Below are 26,220 nucleotides of genomic sequence, written 5' to 3' on the forward strand. Positions count from 1 at the left end.
ATTTTGTGTTACCCAGTGCCCAAGATATTTAATAAAATCATTTTAAACCACTTTTTTGGGGGGGGTTAAAAATAATTTCTTCTGCACAGTGGGGATTTTACTGGTACTGTTGAGTGCCCCACTGGGGAAAGAACCCTTTCCAATCGTGGCCTAAACCCCCTGACACAGTTCCAGCCATTCCCTTGGATCAAGTGGAACCTTTTCCTTGTGTGTGTTTAAAGGGGATCCATCCTCTCGGGGTTTGGAGTTCAGCTTTTTGTGAGGGCATTTTAATGCTTTCCCACACCCCTGCCCTGATCCATTTCTCACTTATTTCAGTGATTAAATTTGTGTGTCTGCTCTCATGAAACTCTTCATCAGCTCATTGTGCCTGTGAATCCAAACCAGGTGAATAAATCCTGGCAAAACCCCTCTGGTTTCCAAATACTGCAAATTACAGAACTCAGAACGTCACTGGTGTCTTTTATGTCTTCAAAGTAAAGCTCCCCCCAGAAGCCCTCACCAGTTCCCAGCCCAAAGGGGAGTGTGAGAAAAGCTTTAAGGTCCAGAACTGTGCCAGGCTTTGTGCCAGGGATGAGGAGCCTCTCACCTGCCCAGGTAAACCTGCACCATCCAGGCCCTTCCAGCTTTGGGGAAATTGAGATTTCTTCTGTGCCCCCTGCAGTAATTGCAGTGGGGTTCAATATTTGTGACTTCACCAATTCTGCTCCTTCTATTTCTGCTTTTTTTTTGCCCAAAACTGGTGGGGCTGGTCCAGTTGCCAGGTGGACAGTCCCACGGGGAGGGCTGGCTGGGGTTTGTCTAATTTCTGGAAAACCTCAGGGCCTTTTGTCCTTTGGGAATATCACAGCTACAGCCAGGAGCTGTCCCTGTGTTTCGCCAGAGTCTGAGAGGTTTTTCCCAGGATTTTGGAGCTCAGGCTGCATTCCAGTTTTTTGGGAAGGACTCTGAGGCTGCTCTGGGCTTGCTGTGGATGAGTTGCTTGCCAGACTCCAAGAAGGAATCCAAGAAGAAGTCCAAGAGGGAATCCCTTGCTCTGCCAGATGGAAGCAGGGAGCTGCAGGCTGTGTTTGGTGCAGCTCACAGCTTGCCCTGATCCACGCTGACATTTTGATGTCAATGAAATTCCACCTTGGCTTTTCCCTCCTGGAAAAAAGATGGAGCTGTACAAAACCCTTAGTGCACTCAGGATGGCAGGTGGATCCCATCTGAGTAGGACTGGGAATTCCAGTGTCCCCTTCCTGTTTTCCAGCCTTTCCCAGGGACTGTGCTGCTTTTGCTGGGGAGTGGAGCCTGGTTTTGTGCTGGAGGATGGCAGCTCCTTGCTTTTAGAGCTTTGTTTTTGTTGTTATTTTTGTTTGGCAGATGTGTGAATTGTTTGTGTGCTGCCTGTGTTGCCTATAAATAATAAATGGGTTGCTCAGATCCTGCAGCAGCTCAGAGGGAAACTCAACTTTTTCAGTCCCACAAAATTCACCTGACCTCAAATACAGAAGGGAAGACCCATGAAAGTGTATTTTCACTCACAGACCACGTTGGCTTGTGATTAGTGTGACCAAGGAAGCCAATCCAGGAGTAAATGAGTCCCTCCCACTGTTGATTACATAACTATCTAATTAAAGGAATCAAACAGGGATGACTTGGAAAACTCCATACTCTGGGTCAAAAATACTTTGCAAAGCCGCAGCCCAGAGTGCCCATGTTTTATTTATGCTGAGGGGTGCTGTGTAAATGAAGAAGTTTATTCTTGGTGTCAGCCTTTAGAGTCTCCTGCTGCTTCTGCAGCCACTTCCTTGGGCACCAGGAAGATCCTTTAACTCCTCATTTCCCTTTGGGAGGAGAAGGGACTCCATAGCACTGCTCCCTTCCCTCCCTACAAGGAGCTGGTGGATTCGGAGCTCTTCTTGTGGTTGCTTTGGGTTGAAAGTTGGGTTATTTTCGGGCTTATGAATTCTGCGTCATGAGCATTCCCATGGATTTAGGGATAAATAATGACTTTGGTCCCTCGCTCCAGAAGGAAACTCAATTTCTCTGGGAATGGTTGGAATACTTCAGCCCTGGTAATCTGAAGTATGGGTAGATGGAGGTGGTGGTGGAGAGATGTGGAAGAAGATCTGAAGAACAAAATGTGGCAGCAAATAAAAATCCACGGTCCGTTTTCAGCAGGTGGAACGCGGGGTTGTGGCAGGAGCTGTGGGAGCCTGGAGTTCCCTGAGGATTTGCATAGCCTGCTCAAAGCAGGAAAAGCACAGGGTTGGGATGGGTCAGGGCTGGGATTCAGGATGGCTCAGCCCTGGGTGCTCTCTGTGGGTCTGCAGAGCCCCCTGTGCCCATGTGGGACCCAGGGGACACCGAGAGCACAACAGGCTGTTCACAGGCTCTGTCACTGTGGGACCAGCATCTGAACCCAGCTTGGAGGTGCCTCAGACCTGAAACACTGGCAGGCAAATCTCTCTGCTGTAGTTGGGCTGGAAATGCAATTTTTTTCCCCTCCAGAAAACACAAATGTTGGTGGTGTGGAATGTGTGGTGTGGGATTTTCTCATGGGATTTTCTCACGGGATTTTCTCACGTACCTGCTGTGTTTGCACAGGGTCAGTTTCCCTTTCTGGGGTCGTGGAGTCATCATGGAATTGTGGAATGGTTTGGGCTGGAAGGACCTTAAAGCTCAGCTTGTGCCATGGCAGGGACACCTTCCCCCATCCCAGGCTGCTCCAGCCCCAGTGCCCAGCCTGGCCTTGGGCATTGCAGGGATCAGGGGCAGCCCCAGCTGCTCTGGCAATGCCAGCCCAGGCAGGAATTCCTCATTGCCAAGATGCCACCCATGGCTGCCCTCTGGCAGTGGGAGCCATTCCCTGGGTGCTGTCCCTGCAGGCCTTGTCCCCAGTCCCTCTGCAGCTCTGCTGGAGCCCCTGCAGGCCCTGCCATGTGCTGGGAGCTCTCCCTGGAGCCTTCCCTGCTCCAGGGGAACATTCCCAGCTCTCCCAGCCTGGCTCCAGCCCTGCAGCAGCTCCCATAGATTTGCTCCAGCAGCTTCATGTCCTTATGTTCATGAGTTCCCAGTGGATTTTCTGGGGAGTTTTTCCTCCTCAAGTGCATATTTTGCAGGACAGCCAAGCAGACGCGTTCTTGAACCACTCGAACTTCAAGAAGGGGTGGCCAGGCTGCCATTTTGGGTGGAAGTTTGATAATTAAATGTGATTGGGACTGTACTGTCTGTTCTCACCACGTGCTGATCTTGAGTTAATGCCGTGTGAGGACCGAGTCCTTAAGGTGGTGCATTGTAATTTTGGGCACCACCACAGACAAAAAGGTACAAAGGTATTAGAGAGTGTCCAAAGGAGGGACACAGGGATGAGGAAGGGGCTGGAGGAGCAGCTGAGGGGACTTGGTTTGTCCAGCCTGGGGCAGAGGAGGCTGAGGGGAGACTCAGTGGGGGCCGCAGCTTCCTGAGGAGGGGCAGCTCTGATCCCTGCTCTGTGTGACCAGGGACAGGACCCCAGGAAATGGCATTGAACTGTGTCAGGGTTGGATATCAGGAAAGGTTCTTTCCTGGGTTTGCTGGCGCTGCCCAGGCTCCCCAGGGAACGGGCACGGCCCCAGAGCTCCAGGAACATTTGGACGGCTCTCTCAGGGACAGAGAGGGGCTGTTGGGGTGTCTGTACAGGATCAGGAGTTGGATTGATGATTCAGCGGATCCTTTCCAACTGAGGCTATTCCCAGGTGGAGCCAAGGCTGGACAGAGCTCGTCCATGCTGGGCACGGGTGATCCTTCCACCCGAGAGTCTCCGCAGCATCTCTGTCCCCACCCTGTGCTCAAACCCTTCTGTGTCACCCACTGCCATTCTCCCTTCCTGTGGTAGCCCAGCATAACCACTAATCCTCTCTGTCCATAAAAGAGGATTAAAATGGGCACATTTGCACCTCCCAGCAGCCAGCAGGGTCGTGCTCTGTCTTTTCCAGCAGCAATCCCAAGGGCTGCGCCTCTGTGCCCAGCCAGGAATGCTTCAGCCAGCACCAGCAGCAGCCTGGGCTTGTCGGGTGAGGAATTCTCTAAAAGACACTTCTGGCTGTTAATTAAAAGAGCTGAATTGACTAAAGATGAGTAACTCGCTTCACGCTGTTAGAACGACTCCTGGCTTCTGCGGGTCTGAGGAAAATAGGTTAAAATTGGGATTTCAGTGTGGCTCTTTGAATAAAATGCACGAGTTACAAAGTATTACTCAGAGAATGGCATTTATCGTGTCCTGGTTCCTAAACCTGTGGCAGACCACACATCCTGCAAAAAGATTTTTGGGAAAAAAGGTGCTAAAAGTGCTGGTGAGGGGGAGGCACCCCAAATGCTGCCCGTGGTACCTGCAGAGCCTGGGGCAAGCCCGGAATGCTAAATGAGAATTCCATCCCGTGGTTCACGGTTCTGGGTGCAGTTTCACTGCCAGGTTTGGGTTACACTCAGCCTGGGATGTGGTGGTGCCCTTCCCGTGGGTTTCCAAATGGGAAATGTGCCCTTTTCTTTCTTGAGGTCCTCCTAAGGAGGGCTGATTCCACTGGGATATTATTTCTTGGTGCCAAAGCTCCAGAAGAGTCTCCAAGAGGAATCCACCTCATCCTTGTGTTTACCCCGTGGCTTCCTGTTGGTTTTTGGTGCTAAATAAATGAAATTTAGCTGCAAAAAGGGCCCATTGCAGGTCACATTGTCCCTGATGTGTCCATTGCCAGTCACATTGTCCCTGATGTGTCCTATCGCAGCACCCAATGGCAGCTCTCAGCAGCAAGTAGCAGCTATTATCCTAATAAATACCTGTGAAATCCTGTTTGTTTCTTTTCCAGAGCTGCCACAGTGAAGGTTTTTCCTGCAGGGGGATTTCTTTGCTCTTTCATGTGAGATTGTGACAAAGAGAGCTCGTTAATAGAAGGAATTTTGGTTTTGTTTGCTAGAATCTGTTTGATTTCAGGGCTTTTCACGCTGAGACCAGGAGCATTGTGTTGTTTTTTGTTTTGTTTTTTTTTTTGTACCCCATGCTAATTAAAAGGATCATTTTACTAATGTTATGCCACAGGAGGACGCTGTGGAACGAGAGCCGGTTCCTGGTGTTGCTCGAGTCACCGTATCTGTGCCAGGCACGTAAATGAGATGTTCACTTCAATCTTGATAGCAAGGGAATAAACTGGAGTGTCTTATCTCGCTTTGTGCCTGGTATCAGCTGTGCTGCTGACAGGAGTCAGTGTCTCCAGTCCTGGAAAGTCTTTCCCATCCAAAACCTTGAGCAGCTTCTGGAGGGGCAGGAAAAAAAAAAACAAAAAACCCAGTTTTTTATCAGGTTGTGGTGTTGGCTTCAGAATTCTCCTCGTGAACCGAGAGCATTTTTTTCTTTCCGTGGAAAATGGGATTTTGGTATTTAAATGTGCATTTTCAATGAGTTGTGGTAATTGGTGAGATATTAATCAAGCTTATCCTGGTGGATGGTGGTGTTTGCTTGTCAGACCCGCGGGGGTGATTCCCTCTAGGCACAGTTTTGTACAGGAGAGGTGTCAAATTCACCCTAAATAGCAATTAATGAAGGATATTTACCAGTGAGAGATGCCAGTGCAATGTGGAAATCAAGGAAAGGGCAGAGACTGGGAGTCTGGGATCACCTGCTGGGGACACCTGGACATGCTCTCGCTCCTGTCCCCGTGGAGAAAAGAGCAGGAGAAGGTCTGGGACTGCCTTGGTGGTGATTGATGGCAGTGGGGCTGTTCCTGGGCTCTCCCAAAGCTGGTGCTGTTGGAGTTGGCTGGCACAGAGCTCCTGGCAGCTCTGGTTTCTCTGGAAGTGCTTTCTGAGCCAGCACTCTCAGGAAATGCCGTGAGGGAGCTGCACGCCCCGCCTGGGAGATGGATGAGATGCCAGCTTGGCCCAGATGGAGGAGAAGCAGAGCCAGGACAGCACCAGGAGTGGCCATTCCTCCTTTTTAAAGGTTGTCCTCTAATCCTCCCCTCAGCTGGAGCAGCTCCTCTAACCCAGACCATGCCAGGAAGCACCAAACCAGCTCCTTTCTGGCCATTCTCGTGGAGGGGAGACACAAAGCCCTCAAGACTAACGAGGCTGACCACTGATTCAGTCTCATCTCCTGGTGAAAATCATGGAATACATCCCTGGGTTTGTGTTGGTTCCCAGTGAGGTTTGCTCTCCGTGGTTGTGACCATCAAAATGTGATGTAGCAGAAATCTGCAGGTGCTAAACCAGGATGTGCCTGCTCTCCTGAAAAACTGCATAGAGAGAGTCTTGCCAGAACAGGAAAAGCAGGACTGGACAATTGCAAAGGTCTAATTCCATTCAAACAGGGTGTGAATTTATTAGGAAATGGCCAGTGATTTTGTGACCATCAAAATGTGATGTATCAGAAATCTGCAGGTGCTAAACCAGGATGTGCCTGCTCTCCTGATAAACTGCATAGAGAGTCTTGGCCAGAACAGGAGAAGCAGGACTGGACAATTTCAAAGGTCTAATTCCACTCCAACAGGGTTTGATTTTATTGGGAAATGGCCAGTGATTGATTTCTTGCTAAGATCCGTTTTCACTTAGGAATTATCCCAGGCTGCCTCTGCAGGGAAATTGGAGTTTATGGAGATGCACGGCCAGAAGTGTGGACAGCTTTTTAAAGAACACATTCCTGAGCACTCAGTGCAGAGGAATTCAACCTGAGTGAATCCACCAAGTGTGACCCAGTTGAAAAATCTCCCTCACATCACATCAGCCCAGATCATCAAAGGTGCTTTTGATCCCTCCCCATCACGAGCTGCCCATGGTGCTGTGGCAGGGAGGAGGAGTGGCAGGCGCAAACTGTTGGCAGATGTTAAAATAAATGGAAATGGGATCTTCCTTACCCTCCTGAGAGTGAGGAAGCAGCTCACAGGAGCAGGTGGGGAGTCCTGGGTGCCACCAGCAGCATTTGGGAAGCTGGAAACTGCTCCAGCCTTGCTCCGTGGCTCATGGAGATGAAGCAGCAGGGGAACAGCAAACAGTGGCCACAATCTGATTTAGAGGGTGATTTCCTACAGAGAAGGAAAGGGTGACCTTCCCCAAGGTCCCTTTCATGGTTGTATCCCAGGAGGGATCCTCTCATGAGAGGACAGAGCAAGCAGGTCTCTCAAAACCTCCATAGAATTCCTATTTTGCTTCCTTTCAAAATTATTTAAAGAACCGAGAGCCAGTGATTCTTTTTATTTATTGCTGATCTGAGCAGGGTTTCAAATTAATGAGGTGTGGGCTGAGTTGGTAAAAATGGCACCATGACTTAACATTGCAGAGGATAAATGCTCATCTCCAGCTTCAGTTTGTCTCTGTCATGTCTCCTGCAGCATCTGAATTAAAACCTCTTCAGTGGGATAAAGCTTTAAAATAATTCCAGGGTAAGGGAGTTTTTCCATCGTGCTGCTGCTCCCATGATTTTTCCTGGTGTGGGATTTTTATTTTGGACTCAGTTTTAAGCACCCATTAAGGTGGATGGTGATGGTAGAGGATGGTGTCTGTGGGGTTTTTATGGGCTGAGTTGTGACTTGTTACAGTCACTCCACAGAGACCTCAATTTCAATCCACGTGGGTTTCAATTTGGTGCAGAATTTATGGGGTTTGCAGCCAGTTCCTGCTGGTTTTGGGTGGTTTGAGTGGGGCAACTCTGCTGTTTCCTCCTGCTCCTGGTGTTCCTCCAGTGATGGTGTCAGCAGCCACTGGCCAGGACATCAGAGGAACCCCTGACACACTCGTGAGGCAGCTGCACTGTGTGATGAGAGGGACTTTACCCTCATAGTTTTTATAAGCACTTTAAATGACTTTAAAACTACTTCTGGCTGTCATCCAAACCTTCAGGACTGAGGAAGTGTCCAGAAATGTCCTTGCAGTCACCACCGTGCCATTAGGCTTTCCCTCCTCCTGAGACTGCTCTGGTTTTGGGAGAACACCAGGGATCAATGTTCCTTTCCTGGAGTGGGGAATGCTCCTCTCTAAAGGATGAAGGGAACAGCTTTCCTGTCATCCCTGTGCCCAGATCCTGCTCAAATCCAGGCCCAAACCTTTGGATGTGTCACAGGGATGCTTGGCTGGCCCAGCTCGGTGACACCTTCACCAGTCAAGGTGTTGGCCCACTGAGCCTGGCTAGTGTCAGGAACACTTTGGGAATAATTTGAATTTGGGAATAATTTGAATATGGGAATGGCTTCCCAAGGGTTCAGTGTTGGTGGCATTGGGTGTGGGTTGCCTTTGAGTACAAGGTTTGGTTCCAGTGGTTTGATCTGTTGTCTTGGGGTCTTGTCTCCTGGCCTTAAAGTCACTGTGCTCTAGCAATCATATTCTGATCACATTTTTTGGTGGGTTTTTTAAACTTTAATAGTCAGAAAAGCAACAGTGTTCCCTTTCAGGAAAAGCTTGGTGTTTTGGGAAATCTGTTAATCTGGTCCATATAAGGATTTACTTGAGATATTTTTTGCCACCCATTTTTCTGTGGTGATGGCAGTGTGAGTTTCATGGCAGGAGTTTAGGGCTGATTGTTTCTCCACCAGAAGTTTTCAGTTTGTCTCAATGTACAGATATTTTTTGCCACCCATTTTTCTGTGGTGATGGCAGTGTGAGTTTCATGGCAGGAGTTTAGGGCTGATTGTTTTTCCACCTGGAGTTTTCAGTTTGTCTCAATTTGCACCTCAGCGTCTCAGTCCCTTCCTCACTGGCACTGTTTGAACTCCTGCTATTTTTGGGTGGTTCTAATATTACAACCCAGGTTGTAAACAGGCTTGGACAGCAGCAACATCAGACTCCAGCAGCTTTTTTGGGAGGATTGGGAGTCTGAAGCTGGCTTGGCTTTAGCTGTAGCCTCAGTAGGTTTGTGACAGTCTCACAACAACAATTCTGCTGTCCCTCAGGCTGGAATATTCCAACCCTTCCCCAGCAGGGCCAATCCCACCACTAACCAGGTTAAATCCCTTCAGGGATGAGGGTCCAGCACTTCCCTGTTCCACTGACAACCCCTTTGGAGAAGAAATGTTCCCTAAAATCCCATCTAAACCTCCCCAGCACAACTTGAACCCATTTCCTCTCGTCCTGTGGCTCGGGAGAAGTGTCTGACCCCTACCTGGCTGCAGCCTCCCTTTTGTTTGGTCAAAATACCCCTCTTGACAAAATGGTTTGGGTTCCTGTGTCTGCCTGATCCCTCATGGCATTCTGTGATCTGTGGTCAGTCAGGAGCTGTAATTCCATGACTGTTCTTACCAGGTCAGAACCTTTTTTTTTGTTTATTTTCCTATTCCCTGCAGCTGGTCACCTCTTTCTGCCCTTTACCCTGAGCAGGAACAGATTCCCTTCGGGGAATCTCTTTTTGAGGGTTGAGGTTCTAATTCTCCTGTTGGGAAATCTCTTAGGGATGTGCCTTTTCCTTTCCACAAATGTACAGCAGGCACAGACTGAAAATCTCCCTGCACCTCCCATCCTGGTCCTTCTGTGCTCCCAGTGTGTGGCCCAGGGCCCTGCTGACTCTGTAAGCTGCTGCTTTGCTCAGTTCTTTACCACTGGGCGCTGTAATAAATCAGCTTTCTGTGATGTTTGTGCTTGGGCTGTGATGGCTTTGCCTCTTTCTGGACTCTGAGTCCAGGTCTGGGCCCCTCCTGAGCAGAAAGGTCTGGAGGGGGTCCAGGGAATGGGGCTGGGAAGGGAATGGAGCCCCAGCAGGGCTGAGGGAGCTGGGCAGGGGCTGAGCCTGGAGCAGAGGAGGCTCAGGGGCCCTTGTGGCTCTGCACAAGTCCCTGCCAGGAGGGCACAGCCCAGGGAACAGGGACAGGAGCAGAGGCAGCGGCCTCAGGCTGGGCCAGGGCAGCTCGGGGTGGGCACAGCAGGAATTTCCCCATGGAAAGGGGTCAGGCCTTGGCAGGGGCTGCCCAAGTTGATGGTGGACTCGCTGTCCCTGGGGGTGTCCAAGGAATTCCTGGATGTGGCACTTGGTGCTCTGCTCTGGGGAGGGGACATAGGTGGGACTCGATGATCTCAGAGGTGTTTTCCATCCTCAGTGCTGCTGAGATTCTGTGCTGCCATCCTCGTTTGTGTCCTGAGCTACTGAGGTCAGAGGAGACTTTGTGTCACCCTCAGGCCTCTTGACATGACAAAACCAAGGCCCACCTTTGACCCTTCAGTGGACAATCTCAGGGCTGCAGGGTCCTTGGGGACCTTCCCTCCACCAGACATGACGATGTCTGGATGCTGTTCTCTGTACAGAAGTGTGAATTTTTCCAAACTCTAACCTAAAGTTAAAGAATTCCTCTTTAACTTCCTGTTCTCCGTTCCTCTCCTGACTCCTGGCAGAGTTATTTCCCCGTTCTAGACGCCCTGAGGGAGGTGATCTCTGTCCCTGGTGCTCACGGCCCGGTTGGCTTTTTGTCCCGGCTTTTTGTCCCGGCTTTTTGTCCCGGCTTTTTGTCCCGGCTTTCTGTCACGGCTTTCTGTCACAGCTTTCTGCCGCGTTTTTCTTGTCCCCCCTGGCAGTGACTCTTGATGGAAGAGCACGGGGTGAGCCAGGCAGAGCACATGGCTACCATCGAGGCGCACGCCGTGGCGCAGCAGGTGCAGCAGGTGCACGTGGCCACCTACACGGAGCACAGCATGCTGAGCGCCGACGAGGACTCGCCCTCCTCGCCCGAGGACACCTCCTACGACGACTCCGACATCCTCAACTCCACGGCGGCCGACGAGGTCACCGCGCACCTGGCGGCCGCAGGTAACGCCCGGGGCCGCTCCTCGTCTCTTGGGGAAGGTGAAACGGGAAAGCCTTGAAAACAGCAGTGTCTGGCAGGAGGTTTTGGGAATATGGAAAGTGTAAGCGAGATTGAAATGAAAGTAAGTTTTGAGATCCCTCACTTACTGAACAACAGGAAAACAATGGTGTGGCTGGCTGAAGGTGATCCCCTTGTGATGGAACAACACCCTCTGCTTGCAGACAGGCCCAAGGGTCAGAGCAGACCCTGCAGCTTGGCAGAAGGGCTCAAAGAGGAGTTTTTAGGGTTTAAAAGGTAGCACAGTTTGATAATGTAATGATTCTTATAGGCTGTGTGGAAATGCTGTAGGATTTATATCTTGTACTAGATTGGTTAGTGAGAATTAAAATATTCAACACAGAAGAAGATTTATTGTATTGGAATGGGCATCTTGCCCTCTTACCCTTTTACTCTCTTACCTTTTTTACTCCCTTACTTTCTTACCCTCTTACATTCTCATCCTCTCTCTCTCTCTCATCCTTTTTACCCTTCTCTTCTCTCAGATCTGCTCTGAGCTGTGGCTGGCAGCTCCCAGCAGGGCCCTGCACCCAGGCCCTTTGCAATAAACCCCAAATCCCAGCAGGGCCCTGCACCCAGGCCCTGTGCAATAAACCCCAAATCCCAGCAGGGCCCTGCACCCAGGCCCTGTGCAATAAACCCCAAATTCCTGGCTTCAGAGATCTCTCATCTCCATCCATCCTGACATCCTACCCCCCGTGCATCAGCCATGCAGGGACACTCAGTGGCCATGGACAGCAGAGATCTCCTGGAGGGAGGATTGGCTGTGGGAGAGATAAAGAAAACTTATAACAATTCAGAGGGAGGGGTTTACATTTTCCATTTCAGGGCAGGCTCCTGCCTTCCTGAGCAGACACCTGGCTTTTCAAACCAAGACATAGGGCCCAAGGCAGTCAGGTGTCCTTGAGTTTCAGGCCTAGAGAGAAATTGTTTTATCTGAATAAAATGGGAGAACAGCAGCTGATAGGCTAAGGAGTTTTACAGTTATACACTAAAGCAGTACAGGGTGTGAAAAATAGAAAAGCTAAATCCTAAGGCATCACTGGTCCATCCCACCCACAGGAATATTCCACAGGAAATTCTCCCTGCTGGCCACTTGAATCCCACATTGTTTCTGTGTGCACCACAGAGGTGCTGGTCTATACAAAGGTCCCTGCTAAAATGCTGCCTCAAGTAACAAAATTAAAATACCAAATTGTCAAAGAGCAAAGATTATTTCAGGCCCCACAGAAACAACCACAAAAACTAACCCAGGGGTGCAGCCTTGCTGAGTCCGGGAGCTCAGGTGTTGGGTCTCTCCACAGAGATCCACAGAAAATCCTGACACATCTGGACTGGGAAAGGACTTCAGAATCACAGATTCCTCCCAGTGAGCCAAACGTCCTCCAGACTGGCCCCATAGTGGGTCTGCATTGGCAGAAAAATGGGGTGATAATAAAGCACTGAGTGTGGCCTGACTCTGTATCAGACTTGAGACCAAACCTGTGAGGTTCCACCATCCCCTGAGCATCCCAGGCCTCCTCTTGCTTATGAACTTTCCAGCCTCCCATCCTGCAGGATTTTTTCTTTTCCCTTCCCTTCTAGCACACAGGATTTTCAGGCCTGGGTGGTCTTCAGAAGACTCTGCTAGGGCACTGCTGTGAACTCTGGATTTTTACATTTCTTTCCTTGGTAGGGCACTGGTGGAAACTCTGAATTTTGCATTTCTTTCCCTGGTAGGACACTGTTGGAACTCTGGATTTTACATTTCTTTCCCTGATGGTACACTGCTGTGAAATCTGGATTTTACATTTTTTTTCCCTGGTAGGCCACTGCTGGGAGCCTGGATTTTACATTTCTTTCCCTGTTAAAACACTGCTGAGAACTCTGGATTTTACATTTCTTTCCCTGGTAGGACACTGCTGGATTCTACATTTCTTTCCCTGTTAGGACACTGCTGAGAACTCTGGATTTTACATTTCTTTCCCGCTAGAACAGGTCCTTAATCCCTCAGGGAAGCCTCAGACTCCTGGTGCTGTAGTTGAGGTGTCCAAGCAGGATTTGTGGAGCTGTACCTGGTTTCCTCTTCCCAGCCACCAGCATCTCCTCAGTTATTCAAACCTTGGGAGCTTTTCAAGATGAAAACACAGAGTTCTGTCAGTGTAAGGACAACTTTAGGCTGAAAATGTGACTTTGACCCAGGACTGAGCAGGGATTTACCAGCCTGAGGAACGGAGCTTTCGGTGCAGTGCTGCGGAGCTCAGGGAGGGATTGGTGTCCCTTGGCTGTGCTGGGGACACCCTGGGCACCCCTTGCTGGCCGGGGGGCACGGTGCCAGTGTCCCTCTGAGCTGCTGGAGCTGACTGAGCCCTGTGCTGTGCTTTGCAGGCCCTGTGGGGATGGCAGCAGCTGCTGCTGTGGCCACGGGGAAGAAGCGGAAGCGGCCGCACGTGTTCGAGTCCAACCCCTCCATCCGCAAGAGGCAGCAGACACGATTGCTCAGGTGAGCTCTCACCTGGCCCTGACACCTCTGCGTCCTCCTGCCAGCTCTGGTGGCCTCTGGGGTCACGCCAAGTGCTGCCCAGGAGTCACCCAGCTTGGGGGTTTTTTGGGAGTGTTCTTTCTGGAAGCCAGAAAGTTATAAGTTATATTTAAGTTTGGTCCGTTTACATATCAGGGGTAAATCAGGGTGTTAGTTGGCATTAAAGGGTTAAACTGCAGCTCTGCTCATCTCATCCAGGACTGGCACTCTGGTGGATCCATTGTTCTGTTTTAACCCCAGTTATCTGTCACAGTGGTATTCCAAGATATCCACAGTGGCTTTAGCAGAAATTGCTAAATTTCCATATCCCAGCTCTCAATTCATCTGCCTCACAAAAAAAGTCATTTCTGCTTGATTAAACCATTCTGGGGATAAATTCAGTGTGTGGACATCCAAATTTCCTTTGCCACTGCATAGACTGGCAAAGGAATCTCAGGCAGGTATTTTCCCCAGATGATTCTTCCTAAAATTGTGCTCCAAATCCCACGGTGAAGACTGCAGGGTTCAGAGCACAATTTTAGGAAGAATAACCCAGGGGAGATTCCTGCCTGAGTTAAAACACTTTTTCTGGCTTTAGAAGCTTCCAGTGGGGACAGCAGAGCTGCACAGCCCTGCAGGTGCTGCATTCCAGGTGCTCTGAGGCTCTTTGCCCACCTGGTGGCCCCCGAGCCTCACCAGAGCCCAGGGCACTGCACAGCCCTGGAGGCTCCACCCGAGTTCCATGCCCTGGAAACACTTGTGAACATCGGCTGCTGCTGTTCCCTGCCTTTTGCAACAGAGCAATTCTTGCTTTTTCTGCTGTTTTGGATCTCATTGGGCAGTTAAGGTTTAATTATCGGGCAGAGTTACTGCAAAATAATAATCCTTGGGAGGGAACTCCCTGCCTTTTACAGCTCCGTTCTGGTTTTCCCTCCTTCCCCAACTCAGCCCTGTTTACTGCAGTGTTTCTGTGTTTATTGCAGTATTTCTGAGGAACAAATCCTTTTCTCCCTTGAAATATGAACAATATATTTTTGAAGAAACCTCTCAGTGAAGGAATTATTTATTCTCCTTTCACGCACCTACTTCGTTTTGCTACCTTAAGATAATGACAAAACATCATTTTTTTTCCCACTCTGACCAGCTGAACACATGTTTGTGCTTGATTTTCACCCTGCTGGGAATCAAGTGGTAATTCCAAACCCCTGAGTGTGGGATCTGTGTAGCTGGAGGTGCTTTTTGGCAGCCTCAGGTTCTGAAATGACCAGGACAGGGCTGAGCTGTCACCTCACAGAGTGCTCAGGTTTTCTGAGGAAAGCACTACTTCTTTCTTGCTTTTAGAGTTTCTGCCACCATTTCTGGCTCCTGCACTGTTTAACAGGGAATAAGAGGCAGAAAATATCCAGTGGAACATTTTGATTCCCAAGGGAGTTGCTGATGGGGCAGGTGTGGGGACACCTGGGTTTCCTGTGCTGAGCTGTTGCAATATTTCCAGTTCTTGCTTATCCTGTAGCTTGAATTCCTCCAGATCTGGTCTGAGCAGGACTTTGGTGCTGGAGAATTGCACTGCTATGAATTGCACTGGATGTAGAGCAACCTCTGTCTGCAGGCCTCTTTTGATGAATCATTCAGGTGCTTCAACAAAACACAAGTTTTGTGTTGCTGAGACAGAGTGCAAGTGCAGACTCTCGCTGCCCCAGCTTTGCTGCTCTGCTGATTTCTCTTTTTACATCAATGAGAAAAGGAGACAGGGGACAATAATTGACATTTGAGCTGCTGGGTGGCTGCAGGGAGCACAGCAGGCCTGTGGAGCAGAGGAATAAGCTCCGTATGTGGCCAAGCTGAGCAGCTGGGGCTCTGTTTCTCACCTGCTTTGTGCAGGGGAGCTGGCAGCCAGGGGGGTGCTGTTTGTGCAGGGTTTCAGCTCCTGCCCATTCCCAGGTTTTGCTGTGTTTCAGGAAGCTGAGGGCCACGCTGGATGAGTACACCACCAGAGTGGGGCAGCAGGCCATCGTGCTGTGCATCTCACCCTCCAAACCCAACCCTGTCTTCAAAGTGTTCGGTGCTGCACCCCTGGAGAACGTGGTAGGTGTCCCTGGGAAAGTGAGGAGACAAATTCCTCACCTTCTCTGCAGGTTTTGTTCTGTTCAGGGCAGCCTTGGAAGCCTGGTAGGGATCTGAATGTCATGCTAAAAACCCTGGAAAACAGAGGTTAGGTTTTATGGGATACAGTGCTGGATCTGGTTGAGTCAGTGATTTCAGAGACCTTTTCCAGCCTTAATGTTCCTGTGACTCCCTGACATGAGGGCAGCACTGAGGTCCTCTCTCTCCTCTCTGCAAGAATGGCTGCCTGGCACATCTTACCAGAGGGGAACATCCTGCATTAAAAATTTAAATATCAGAGGGAACAGGTCATGATACAGAATCCCTGAGGTTGGAAAGAACCTCCAGGATCACTGAGTGCAAGGTGTCAGAACCCCACTTTGTCCCCAGCGTAGAGCTGAGTGCCACCTCCAGGAGTTCCTTGGCCACCTCCAGGGATGGGCACTCCAAAGCTCCCTGGGCAGCCCCTGACCACCCTTTCCGTGGGGAAATTCCTGATGATTCCAGCCTGAGGCTCCTCTGGCCCACCCTGAGGCTGTTCCCTCTCCTCCTGTCCCTGTTCCCTGGCAGCACGGCCCAACTTGCCCCTTCTTGTCAGGGACTTGTGTAGAGCCACAAGGTCCCCCCTGAGCCTCCTCTTCTCCAGAGTAAACCCTGAAAAATGACATGTTTAAACTCAGCTCTTCTGCCTGCATCTTATTGCACACCCTGCCCAGGACAAGTTCTACTTTGAGAACTTTTCCTTTCATCCCACAAATCCTTCCCTTGCCGGTGTTACTGCAAGTTTCATCAGCAGGGCTGAGTCTCGTGGGGCTGCTGCTGTTTCCTGCCAGCTGTGCCACTGTTTGCTCCTCCTGCTCTGCAGCACCCTGGGGAGGGTGGCTGGGCCTGCCCCCTGCTCCTCTCCTGGTGCTGCTCCCCTTGTTTACCCGAGCTAACAACTCCCCACAGGTGCGCAAGTACAAGAGCACCATCCTGGAGGACCTGGAGTCGGCGCTGGCCGAGCACGCCCCGGCCCCCCAGGAGGTGAACTCAGAGCTGCCCCCCCTCACCATCGATGGCATCCCCGTCTCCGTGGACAAAATGACCCAGGTGAGTGCACAGGTGACCCAGGTGAGTGCACAGGTGACCCAGGTGAGCAGCCGGCCCTGGCACAGGCAGGGAACAGAGGGATGTTCGGAATCTTGCGGTCACATCCTGTTGTTTTGTGTGGCTGCCTCTCCTGGGGATGGCTCTGATCTCTTCATTCCCCCGGGGCTGTAACAGCTCAGGTTGTGCTTGGAGGTGGAGCTTTGTTAGTGGTGCTGATTTTCTGTGTGAAAAAACTGCTGCTGTGGAGAGCTCAGGCTGCTGGGAGCATTCCCTTTGGAGATGGTTTTGGTACTTCCAGAAAGCCAGAGCAGGGAAAATGTTTGTTCCATGCTTTGCCACAATCTTTAGGCACCAAGATTGGGAAGGCCACTCATGGACACCTTTCTGTGTCCTGTAGCTCATTCCCTCCTCTGTTTCTTGCTGTGGCTTGGAGCAGAGGGAAGTTTAACCCCAGATCAGACCCTGAGTGAAATATTTTGTTGGAGCTTTGTTAGTGGTGCTGATTTTTCTCTGTGAAAAAAAAAAACCCTCTGCTGAGGAGAGCTCAGGCTTTTGGGAGCATTCCCTTTGGAGCTGGTTTTGGTACCTCCCAGAAAGTGGGAACAGAGGAAATTTCCCTGTTTGTTCCATTCTTTGCCACAATCTTTAGGCACAAGATTGGGACGGTCACTCATGGACACCTTTCTGTGTCCTGTAGTTCATTCCCTCCTCTGTTTCTTGCTGTGGCTTGGAGCAGAGGGGAGTTTAACCCCAGATCAGACCCTGAGTGGGATATTTTTGTTGGAGACAGGGAATTCTGTGCCCTGAGCATGTGGGAGATTCCCTTTCTCTCCAGGTCCAGCCTGACCTCACTGCTGGGAGAAAGTGCTGGGGACTCCCCAGGGAAGCTTCATCTGGAGGGAAATCTCCTTCCCAAGGATGCAGGACCTGAATTCAGGCAGGTGTGTCCTGCAGGAGGCTCTGGGTACACCCAGCCTGAGGCACCACGACAAGTTTTAAATGCTGAAAGGCAATTTTTCCCGAGGAGTAGCAAGATGGAAAGGGCAGCACACAAAGAGGTCAGAGCAGGGCAAAGATGTGCAGATTTTTCTGTGCTCTGCAGAGGTCACACCATGCTCAAAGCACCATTTCCATTTCTTAGTGGAATCAGACAAGCTGACACTCATAATAAAATTTTATTGAGCTTACTGTGCTTTGGCTGGTACAGATCATTTCCCCAGTCCCTGACAAAGAAGACAAAGATGATTACTTGGATTTTAAACTCCTGTGAAAGGTGGCACTGCAGGAGCTGCTCATGGCAGCTTTTGCTGTGTTCCAGGAGCAGTTCCCCATGGAAATGTTTTTCTCCTCCTGGTCCTGCAGGGCCTTTGCTCAGCCAGCCCAAAGTGCTGATGTAGAACCTCTTCTTTCAAATCCACTCCTGCTGCTCTATGGTAGAAAAACAAGGATTCTTTTAGGAATGGCCCTCATTGTTCCAGCACAGTGAGGTGGCTCAGAAGAGCTTTGTGGAAAGGTTTCTCCTGAGCTGGGCACAGAGGTGCCATCATTTATTGTGGGAATCTTGATTCCCAGAGCTTCCAGTATAATTGTTTGTATTTTCTAGTAAAAAAATCAGATATTTTTGCAGCTAAGTTGCAAAAAACCCTATGGAAAACTGGACCAAAAATAAATATAAATGTAATTAGGATGGCAGGGACTGGAAAAATGAGGCCTGTGCTTTCAGCAGGTGCCAGCAGGCAGGTGTAGAGGTGTCATCAGTGAGGAGGTGAAAATAATTCTCCTTTTAATTGCTCTGCTTCCCCAGTGGTCTGGAGGGAAATAAAGCCTTTATTTGCCTGGGCAAAGATGTTTCTCCAGCCTTGGGAATGGAGACTATCACCCACCTGGGCTGGGCAGGAAAACCTGTGTTGCAGTGGGGTTTTCAGCCTTCACAGAGGGGGATCTTGGTGCTTTCTGGACTTTGGTGACATCTGAGTTTGCCCCTCAGCTTGTTCTCAGCTGCTCATTGATGTGATTGAGGAGTAAAATTGGGTAATCTGAGCTTAACCAAGCTGGGCTCAGTGCTTCAGTCAGCTCTCACTGTTTTATGAACAGGTGATTTGTCCTTTAAGCTGATTTTTTTAAGTCTCCATTATTTATAGGAGGCAGTAAAAGCTTTTCTGGCACCTACAAGCCAGAAAAAAACTTTATAAAGTTTATCAAGGATCATCATGGTGCCTGTTCACCTCCTGAGAGTTGCATTCCTGCTCTCCCAGCTGGAGCATCCCTGGCACGTGGCAGGGGGAGAATCCTTGCTGGAATCAGCTCCTGTGCAGCTGAGCAATAGCCTGGGTGGTTTTATGGTTTAACAGCTCTGGGAGTGCAGCAGGGATGGATTCAGGGCTGAGTGTTCCATTCCAGCTCTGGGAGATGCAGCAGGGATGGATTCAGGGCTGAGTGTTCCCTTCCAGCTCTGGGAGATGCAGCAGGGATGGATTCAGGGCTGAGTGTTCCATTCCAGCTCTGGGAGATGCAGCAGGGATGGATTCAGGGCTGAGTGTTCCCTTCCAGCTCTGGGAGTGCAGCAGGGATGGATTCAGGGCTGAGTGTTCCCTTCCAGCTCTGGGAGTGCAGCAGGGATGGATTCAGGGCTGAGTGTTCCATTCCAGCTCTGGGAGATGCAGCAGGGATGGATTCAGGGCTGAGTGTTCCCTTCCAGCCCTGGGAGTGCAGCAGGGATGGATTCAGGGCTGAGTGTTCTAGCCCTGGGAGTGCAGCAGGGATGGATTCAGGGCTGAGTGTTCCATTTCAGGGAGATGCAGCAGGGATGGATTCAGGGCTGAGTGCTCCCTTCCAGCTCTGGGAATGCAGCAGGGATGGATTCAGGGCTGAGTGTTCCCTTCCAGGGAGGTGCAGCAGGGATGGATTCAGGGCTGAGTGTTCCAGCCCTGGGAGTGCAGCAGGGATGGATTCAGGGCTGAGTGTTCCATTTCAGGGAGGTGCAGCAGGGATGGATTCAGGGCTAAGTGTTCCCTTCCAGCCCTGGGAGTGCAGCAGGGATGGATTCAGGGCTGAGTGTTCTAGCCCTGGGAGTGCAGCAGGGATGGATTCAGGGCTGAGTGTTTCATTCCAGGGAGTGCAGCAGGGATGGATTCAGGGCTGAGTGTTCCATTCCAGCCCTGGGAGGTGCAGCAGGGATGGATTCAGGGCTGAGTGTTCCCTTCCAGCCCTGGGAGTGCAGCAGGGATGGATTCAGGGCTGAGTGTTCCCTTCCAGCTCTGGGAGATGCAGCAGGGATGGATTCAGGGCTGAGTGTTCCCTTCCAGCCCTGGGAGTGCAGCAGGGATGGATTCAGGGCTGAGTGTTCCATTCCAGCCCTGGGAGGTGCAGCAGGGATGGATTCAGGGCTGAGTGTTCCCTGCCAGCCTTGGTGCAATTCCTGTTTTCCCTCTCCCACTTCCAGGGTGGTCTTGCATGGCCTCGACTTTGCCTTTCCCAGAGATCCCGAGGCTGAGCCGTGGGGATGTGTAGAAAATTCCCAGCCACAGGTTTTGCTCTGTTCTAGAACCCACTTTCCTTGCTGTTTCCAGCTCTGGAGAGCAGCTGGAATACAGCTGGCCGTGCTTTGGGCTGTTGCATTTGGGATTGGGATAGCTCAGTACCATTAATTCCTGAATTTAACATTAAAAGCGAAAACACTGAGCCTGTGTGGAAGGGTGGCAAAGAAACATTTCTCACAGTTTCTCCCAAATCCTCCATCCTGGGGGCTACCTGAGCCCTTTCCAAGCTGCCAAGGGCACAAACGGGAAGGTGCCACTGGGTTTTTTTCAGCAGAGGTTTGATTTTTTGGGTGTTTCCTGGATGGTGCCAGCAGAACGTGGCTCCTGCAGGTGAATGTTCTCCCCTGCCCCAGGGGTGTGGGGTAAAGTACCTGTGGCAGAGCCTGGCCTCGTTAGGGCACTAATTAGCCAAGTCCTCTCTCCTGACAGAGCTGCTGATTGTCTCCCCGTGGATTAAAGACAAACCCTCCTAACAAGTACCTTGAGTGGCTGGAGCCCTGCACTGCCATGGAGCAGTAATTGGTGCAGCTGGAAGGAAGGGGCACTGCTGATGGCAGGGCAGGAAAGCAGCTTTGAGCTGTTCCTGCACCACTCCTAAATGCTGAAAATTCTAAACTTTCTGTATTAAAAAAATCTAACCCCCAAAAAAATCCTACATTTAACTTAAAGCCATAAACCAGAATTGTTAATGACACTAAAATTACAAGTGCGTAGTTGATTAAAAGTGTGTAATATCACAAAGTAAAAACTTCAAATTTAGAGTTTTAAAATATAATATATATATTATTTTACATATAATATATATTATTTTAAATATAATATGTTTATTATTTAAAATATTATATATTACATATATAAAACAAAATAGAAGTATTAAAAACTAATCCTTATTCTTCCTTGTTCTTCATAAGTTTAAATAGTATTTTATAATTAAACAAAAAAATTCCACATTACAAAGTTCAAATAATTAAGTTAAAATTAATTTAAGTATCATTTCTTAATTAAATAGTTAAACCTTAAAAACTTTTTATAAAAAAAGTTAACAATTTTGTAGCTTAATTATAGACTATTATAAATTGAAATAATATACTATAAATATATAAATTACTATAAATGTATAAATATTTAATATTTACAAATATTTATTCATTTTTAATATTTATATGCTATTTATTTAATTATTTAATTTTTCAAATTATTTATATAATTTTAATATGTTATATCATTGATATATATCTATAATATAAGTTTAAAAATAACAAACATCTAAACCTAAACACAAAATACCATCTCTAACACTTCAATCCCAACCTTAACAAAAACAAAAAACAAAACAAAACAAAAAAACAAACAAACAAACAAACAAACAAAAAACCAACCCAAAAATCAACAGCAACTCCCAGAAACCCTGCTGCTGCCAGGTTTATTTGAATAAATTATTGGGCAGAGTTACTGCTAAATATTAATTCTTGGGAGTGAACTCCCTGCCTTTTCCAGCTCCATTCTGGTTTTCCCTCCTTCCCCCAGCCCTGCTCACTCAGCCCTGTTTATTGCAGAGTTCCTGAGGAACAAATGCTTTTCTCTCCTGGACTATGAACAGTGTATTTTTAAAGGAACTGCTCTCTGGAGGAATTATTTCTTCTCCCTTCACCAGGCTCCATCCAGGGAACCTGGAGCATGTCAGGGTTGGGTGTTGGCCCTGCAGTGGAAGGTGGATCATGGACAGGCTGGGAAAAAGGTGCCTTAGGGCATGTTCCATGTGGAAGGTGGAAAAGACAGCTGGAAATGAGTTCATGGACATCATGGACAGCTTGGAGCCCATGGATGCAACATCCAGACTGTACCCAGAGAGGGGAACGGAGCTGGAGCACAGGGAGAGGGTCTGGAGAACTTCTGAGGGAGCTGGGCAGGGTCTGGAGAACCAGGAGGGGCTGAGGGAGCTGGGCAGGGTCTGGAGAACCAGGAGGGGCTGAGGGAGCTGGGCAGGGGCTGAGCCTGGAGCAAAGGAGGCTCAGGGGCCCTTGTGGCTCTGCACAAGTCCCTGCCAGGAGGGCACAGCCCAGGGAACAGGGACAGGAGCAGAGGGAACGGCCTCAGGCTGGGCCAGGGCAGCTCAGGGGGGATTTTAGGGAAAATTCCTCCTGGAAAGGGCTGTGCAGCCCTGGCACAGCTGCCCAGGGAGCTTTGGAGTCCCCATTCCTGGAGGGATTTCAAAACCCTGTGGATGTGGCACTTGGGGACATGGTTAGTGGTGGCCTTAACAGTGCTGGGGAACTTAAAGGTCTTTTCCAACCAAAATGACTCCATGGTCTATGAAATATTTTACTCTAAAAGCTCTGAAGTGATGCAGGGAGCTGCTCCTAAATGCAGTTTTTGAACTCTAAATGTGATTTCCTCTGACATAAGGAGGGCTCTCTCCTTCCTGCTCTGCAGCTGAACCAGCCTTTTCCTGGTGCACCAAGGAGTCCCTGGTACAAAACCAATCTTGTCACAAAACCCTGTGTGAGTTTTTCATTTATTTTGGCAGGATGGGGCTGGAGATGTGTGAGATTTGTGGTTTCCACATTTCAGCGGTCACTGAAGCTCCATCCCCTCACAGCATCTCTGTAAATGATACATCAGCTCATGCCACTGTAGGAACATTGATTATGGGGTTTTTAAATAGGTTATTGTGGGGGTTTTTTTTGTTTTTTTCTTCCATTTCAGGTTGGCTCATTCTCTTCCCGGTAGTGTTTGAGTTGTGAAGTGTCAATACAATGGCTGTGCCTTGGTGTTGTAATTTTGTATTTGCTGATTGAATTTTGTTTCTTCTCCTCCACCTGCTGCCAAGCTGAGTCCTGGGAGAAGATGGCAAAGTATTGTCCACCTTCCTTGGGCTTTCAGGCCTCTTCCAGCTGATGGCTCCAACAGGATGGAAGTCGAACCCAACAATTCTGCACAACGCCCCTCAAAACCACCCGAGATGTGAATTCCTAAACACCTCTCAACCTTTTCTTTGTTCCAGGCACAGCTGAGAGCCTTCATCCCCGAGATGCTGAAGTACTCCACGGGTCGTGGGAAGCCAGGCTGGGGCAAGGAGAGCTGCAAGCCCATCTGGTGGCCCGAGGACATCCCGTGGGCCAACGTCCGCAGCGACGTCCGCACGGAGGAGCAGAAGCAGCGGGTGGGTGTCTCCCTGCCTGCCTCCAAACGGAGCTCAGGGGCTGCAGGATGGGTTTTGGGGGTGCTTTTTGCCTTGAGGGACAGAGGAAAGGGTCTGTGTCATGATCTCCTGAAGGAGGGAAGGGATGCTGGCCTGTTCAGAGCAGCAGGGAGATTTGTGCTTAAAGAAAGGAGTTGTGGGTGTGCAGTGGAGCCAGGGAAAATGAGAGAACTGGGTGAAAAAGTAAAGTTTCTACCAACCTGTCACAAAGATAATCAAAGGAAGCCGTTGTGGTGGGAGGCAGCTGGACCTGTGCAGGCTGGTTCAGGGCTGGCTGGGTGGGGAGGTTGGAAATGGTGCTGTGGCAGCATTTTGGTGCTTTCCCAAATCACCGTGGTTTTCTACTTGGTGTCACAGAATGGTTGGGGTTGCAAGGACCCTTTTAAAGGAGTCTGAGCAGGGACATCTTCACTGGATCAGGAGGCTCTCCAGGGTGATTTCTTGTGGGAAGGAGGGGATGAGCAGAGGAAGATTAAATATTGGGGTTGTTCGTGAATCATTACAAACCACCCAGCAAACAGCCCAGTGAGGACACAGTGCAAACCCCAGTGCTGAGCCTGCTCAGAGCCCTTCCCTGGGCTGACTGTCCCCTGTCCCTGCTGCTGGCAGGTGTCCTGGACCCAGGCCCTGCGCACCATCGTCAAGAACTGCTACAAGCAGCACGGGCGCGAGGACCTGCTCTACGCCTTCGAGGACCAGCAGACGCCGCAGACCACGACCACGCACAGCATCGCCCACCTGGTGCCCTCCCAGACCGTGGTGCAAACCTTCAGCAACCCCGACGGCACCGTGTCCCTCATCCAGGTGAGAGCAGAGCCCGGCTTCTCCATCCCAGCGCCATTTAAACCACCACTCTCGGGGGTTCAGCTGCTCAGAGTGACCCTGAGGTGTGTCACAAAGTCTCTTTTCAAAGGAGTCAGTGCTCTTCAGTTATCATTCTCAATGGTTTTTATTATTTCTTATCTATAACATTCTTTCTCTGGCCTGCTGAGGTCTGTCCAGCAGGTCATACAGAGGCACTCTGCCTGCCCTGGGGCAGTGTTACCTTTTTACACTAAAAACTACATGTACATTATTTACCATAACTTCCCAATCCCTATCACCTATGTTGGACAGTGAGCTTCTACTCTAAACCAATCCAAAAGTGCCAACATCACCCAGAAGATGGAGGCTAGGAAGAAGAGGGAAAAAGGGCAGGGCACACCCAAATTCCTCCATCTTGCACCCCAAGCCCCATTCTAAAAACCTCAAAAATCTATTTTTCACCCTGTGATAAATTCACTATGTCATTCTATGTAGATATTCATGGCATGTAAATCTTCATATTAGGTTGGTAATTTTTTTCCCATGGGTCATAATCAAAGGCACAGGGGGGTCTTGGGCTCTGTGCCAAGGTCTCTGAGTCCCCTTTGCAGGTCTCTGAGCCCTCCAGGGCAGCCAGAGGAATTTCCTGGGTTCCAACACCATGAGGTGGTTTAAGGAAGCTCAGCAGCCAAACTCGTCCTTCAGGAATTTTTTTTTTATCACATCTAACTCCACAACAAAGATCCATCCTCAACCTCTCTCTTCCCAACTCCCACCTTTGGTGTCCAGTGCAAGGATTTCTGTGATGGGGTCAAAAAAATCCAGGGGTTTGACCTGAGTTTAGTGAAACTCCTTAGAACAAATTCAGTCCCCGGTGCCACCACATACACCTGTGGTGGCAATGGGAGGAGAGGTGGTGGAGCTGCCTTCCTTTAATGGTATGAAATGCAGTTTAATCAGCTACATTTCAGGTATTAAATATAATATATAATATATAACATATAACATATAAAAATAACATATAACATATAATATATCATATGTAATATATAATATATATTATTATATAACATATATAATATCTATTATATATCTATCTATATGTATCTATATATCTATATGTATTTCTCTCTCTATATATATAATATGTCTATATCTATATATTTATAAATACATGTCTTTATATAGATCAGGTATATCTGTGCCCCAAATCTTCATCTGACACCTGAAGTGTATTATATTTATTAAAAACACCAAATACACACACACACACACACACATATATATATATATAATCTATATCTATATCTATATCTATCTATCTATATATCTATCTATATATCTATATCTATATCTATATATTTTTATATATATATATTTATTTATTTATCTAGATCAGGTATTTCTGTGCCCCAGGTCTTCCTCTGCCACCTGAAGTGTATTACATTTATTACAAACAGCAAATGCATATTTGTCCTCATGGAATAAGGATTCCTCTCACACTGTTCTTAGCTCAGTGCTGCTCCTGTTTTCCCTGTGTTCCCTGTGTGGGAAGGCAGATTCTGGCAGCTCAGGAAGTAAAATAAAATAGGTTTTCTCTTGAAGCTTCCCACAAACTCCTTGTGGGAGTGAGATTTGAATCTCAGTTTCCCTGTGCCTCCACACCAGCACTGGTGGTGGTTCCTAACCAGGCCCAGCACTTTGTCCCTCTTGAGCATCACGTTTTTAGTGAAGTCTTAGACATACTTTTGTCAGACACAATGCAGATAAAAACTGGGTGTATGAGAAGGGTTTTTTTCCCAAATGAAGCTTTTCAGTGGCTGTCAGAGTTTTCTGTTCCCCACCAAGGCCCAGCAGACTTGCCAGGCTGGTTCTCTTTGCTCACCTGTCCATACAATCTCCCTTTGACTGGGGTTCTTTCAGCTGCTGGACACCTGAGATCCCCTCGACTTCCTGGCATTTATATTTAATTCTGCTCAGAGACAAAGCTGCCCATCTCCCTGCCTTTGTCCTTTCCCAGCTGTTAAATGGGGAAAAGATCATTTCCAAAGGGGTATTGAGGAGGAGCTCATGTTTGCTAGGGTGCCTGGTGATGAGCCCCAGGGAATGGGGAGCAGTGAGGGTGTGCAGGGAATTCTGAGCCAGTGCAGGGTGGATGGGAGAAGGGAGGTGGCTCCACCATGCTCC

The 26,220-nt window shown here is 49.1% G+C and overlaps 1 protein-coding gene across 3 annotated transcripts in view; it reads left to right on the top strand.

Annotated features, from left to right (window-relative positions):
* The window catches only part of NRF1 (nuclear respiratory factor 1), a 58,425-nt gene that overhangs the window by 3,216 nt on the left and 28,989 nt on the right, over nt 1-26,220 (top strand). For 2 of the 3 annotated variants that reach the window (XM_063153612.1, XM_063153611.1), the window contains exons 2-7: nt 10,507-10,738; nt 13,161-13,275; nt 15,252-15,378; nt 16,348-16,488; nt 23,032-23,190; nt 23,839-24,033. In XM_063153612.1, coding sequence (XP_063009682.1) covers nt 10,516-10,738; nt 13,161-13,275; nt 15,252-15,378; nt 16,348-16,488; nt 23,032-23,190; nt 23,839-24,033 — 960 coding nt within the window. In that variant the 5' untranslated portion in view covers nt 10,507-10,515. Of the gene's footprint in view, nt 1-3,994; nt 4,041-10,506; nt 10,739-13,160; nt 13,276-15,251; nt 15,379-16,347; nt 16,489-23,031; nt 23,191-23,838; nt 24,034-26,220 lie in introns of those variants that run through there. The other variant, XM_063153613.1, reaches the window with a different exon arrangement.

Source organism: Melospiza melodia, chromosome 4 (genome assembly GCF_035770615.1).
Source record: "Melospiza melodia melodia isolate bMelMel2 chromosome 4, bMelMel2.pri, whole genome shotgun sequence".
Taxonomy (NCBI): domain Eukaryota; kingdom Metazoa; phylum Chordata; class Aves; order Passeriformes; family Passerellidae; genus Melospiza; species Melospiza melodia.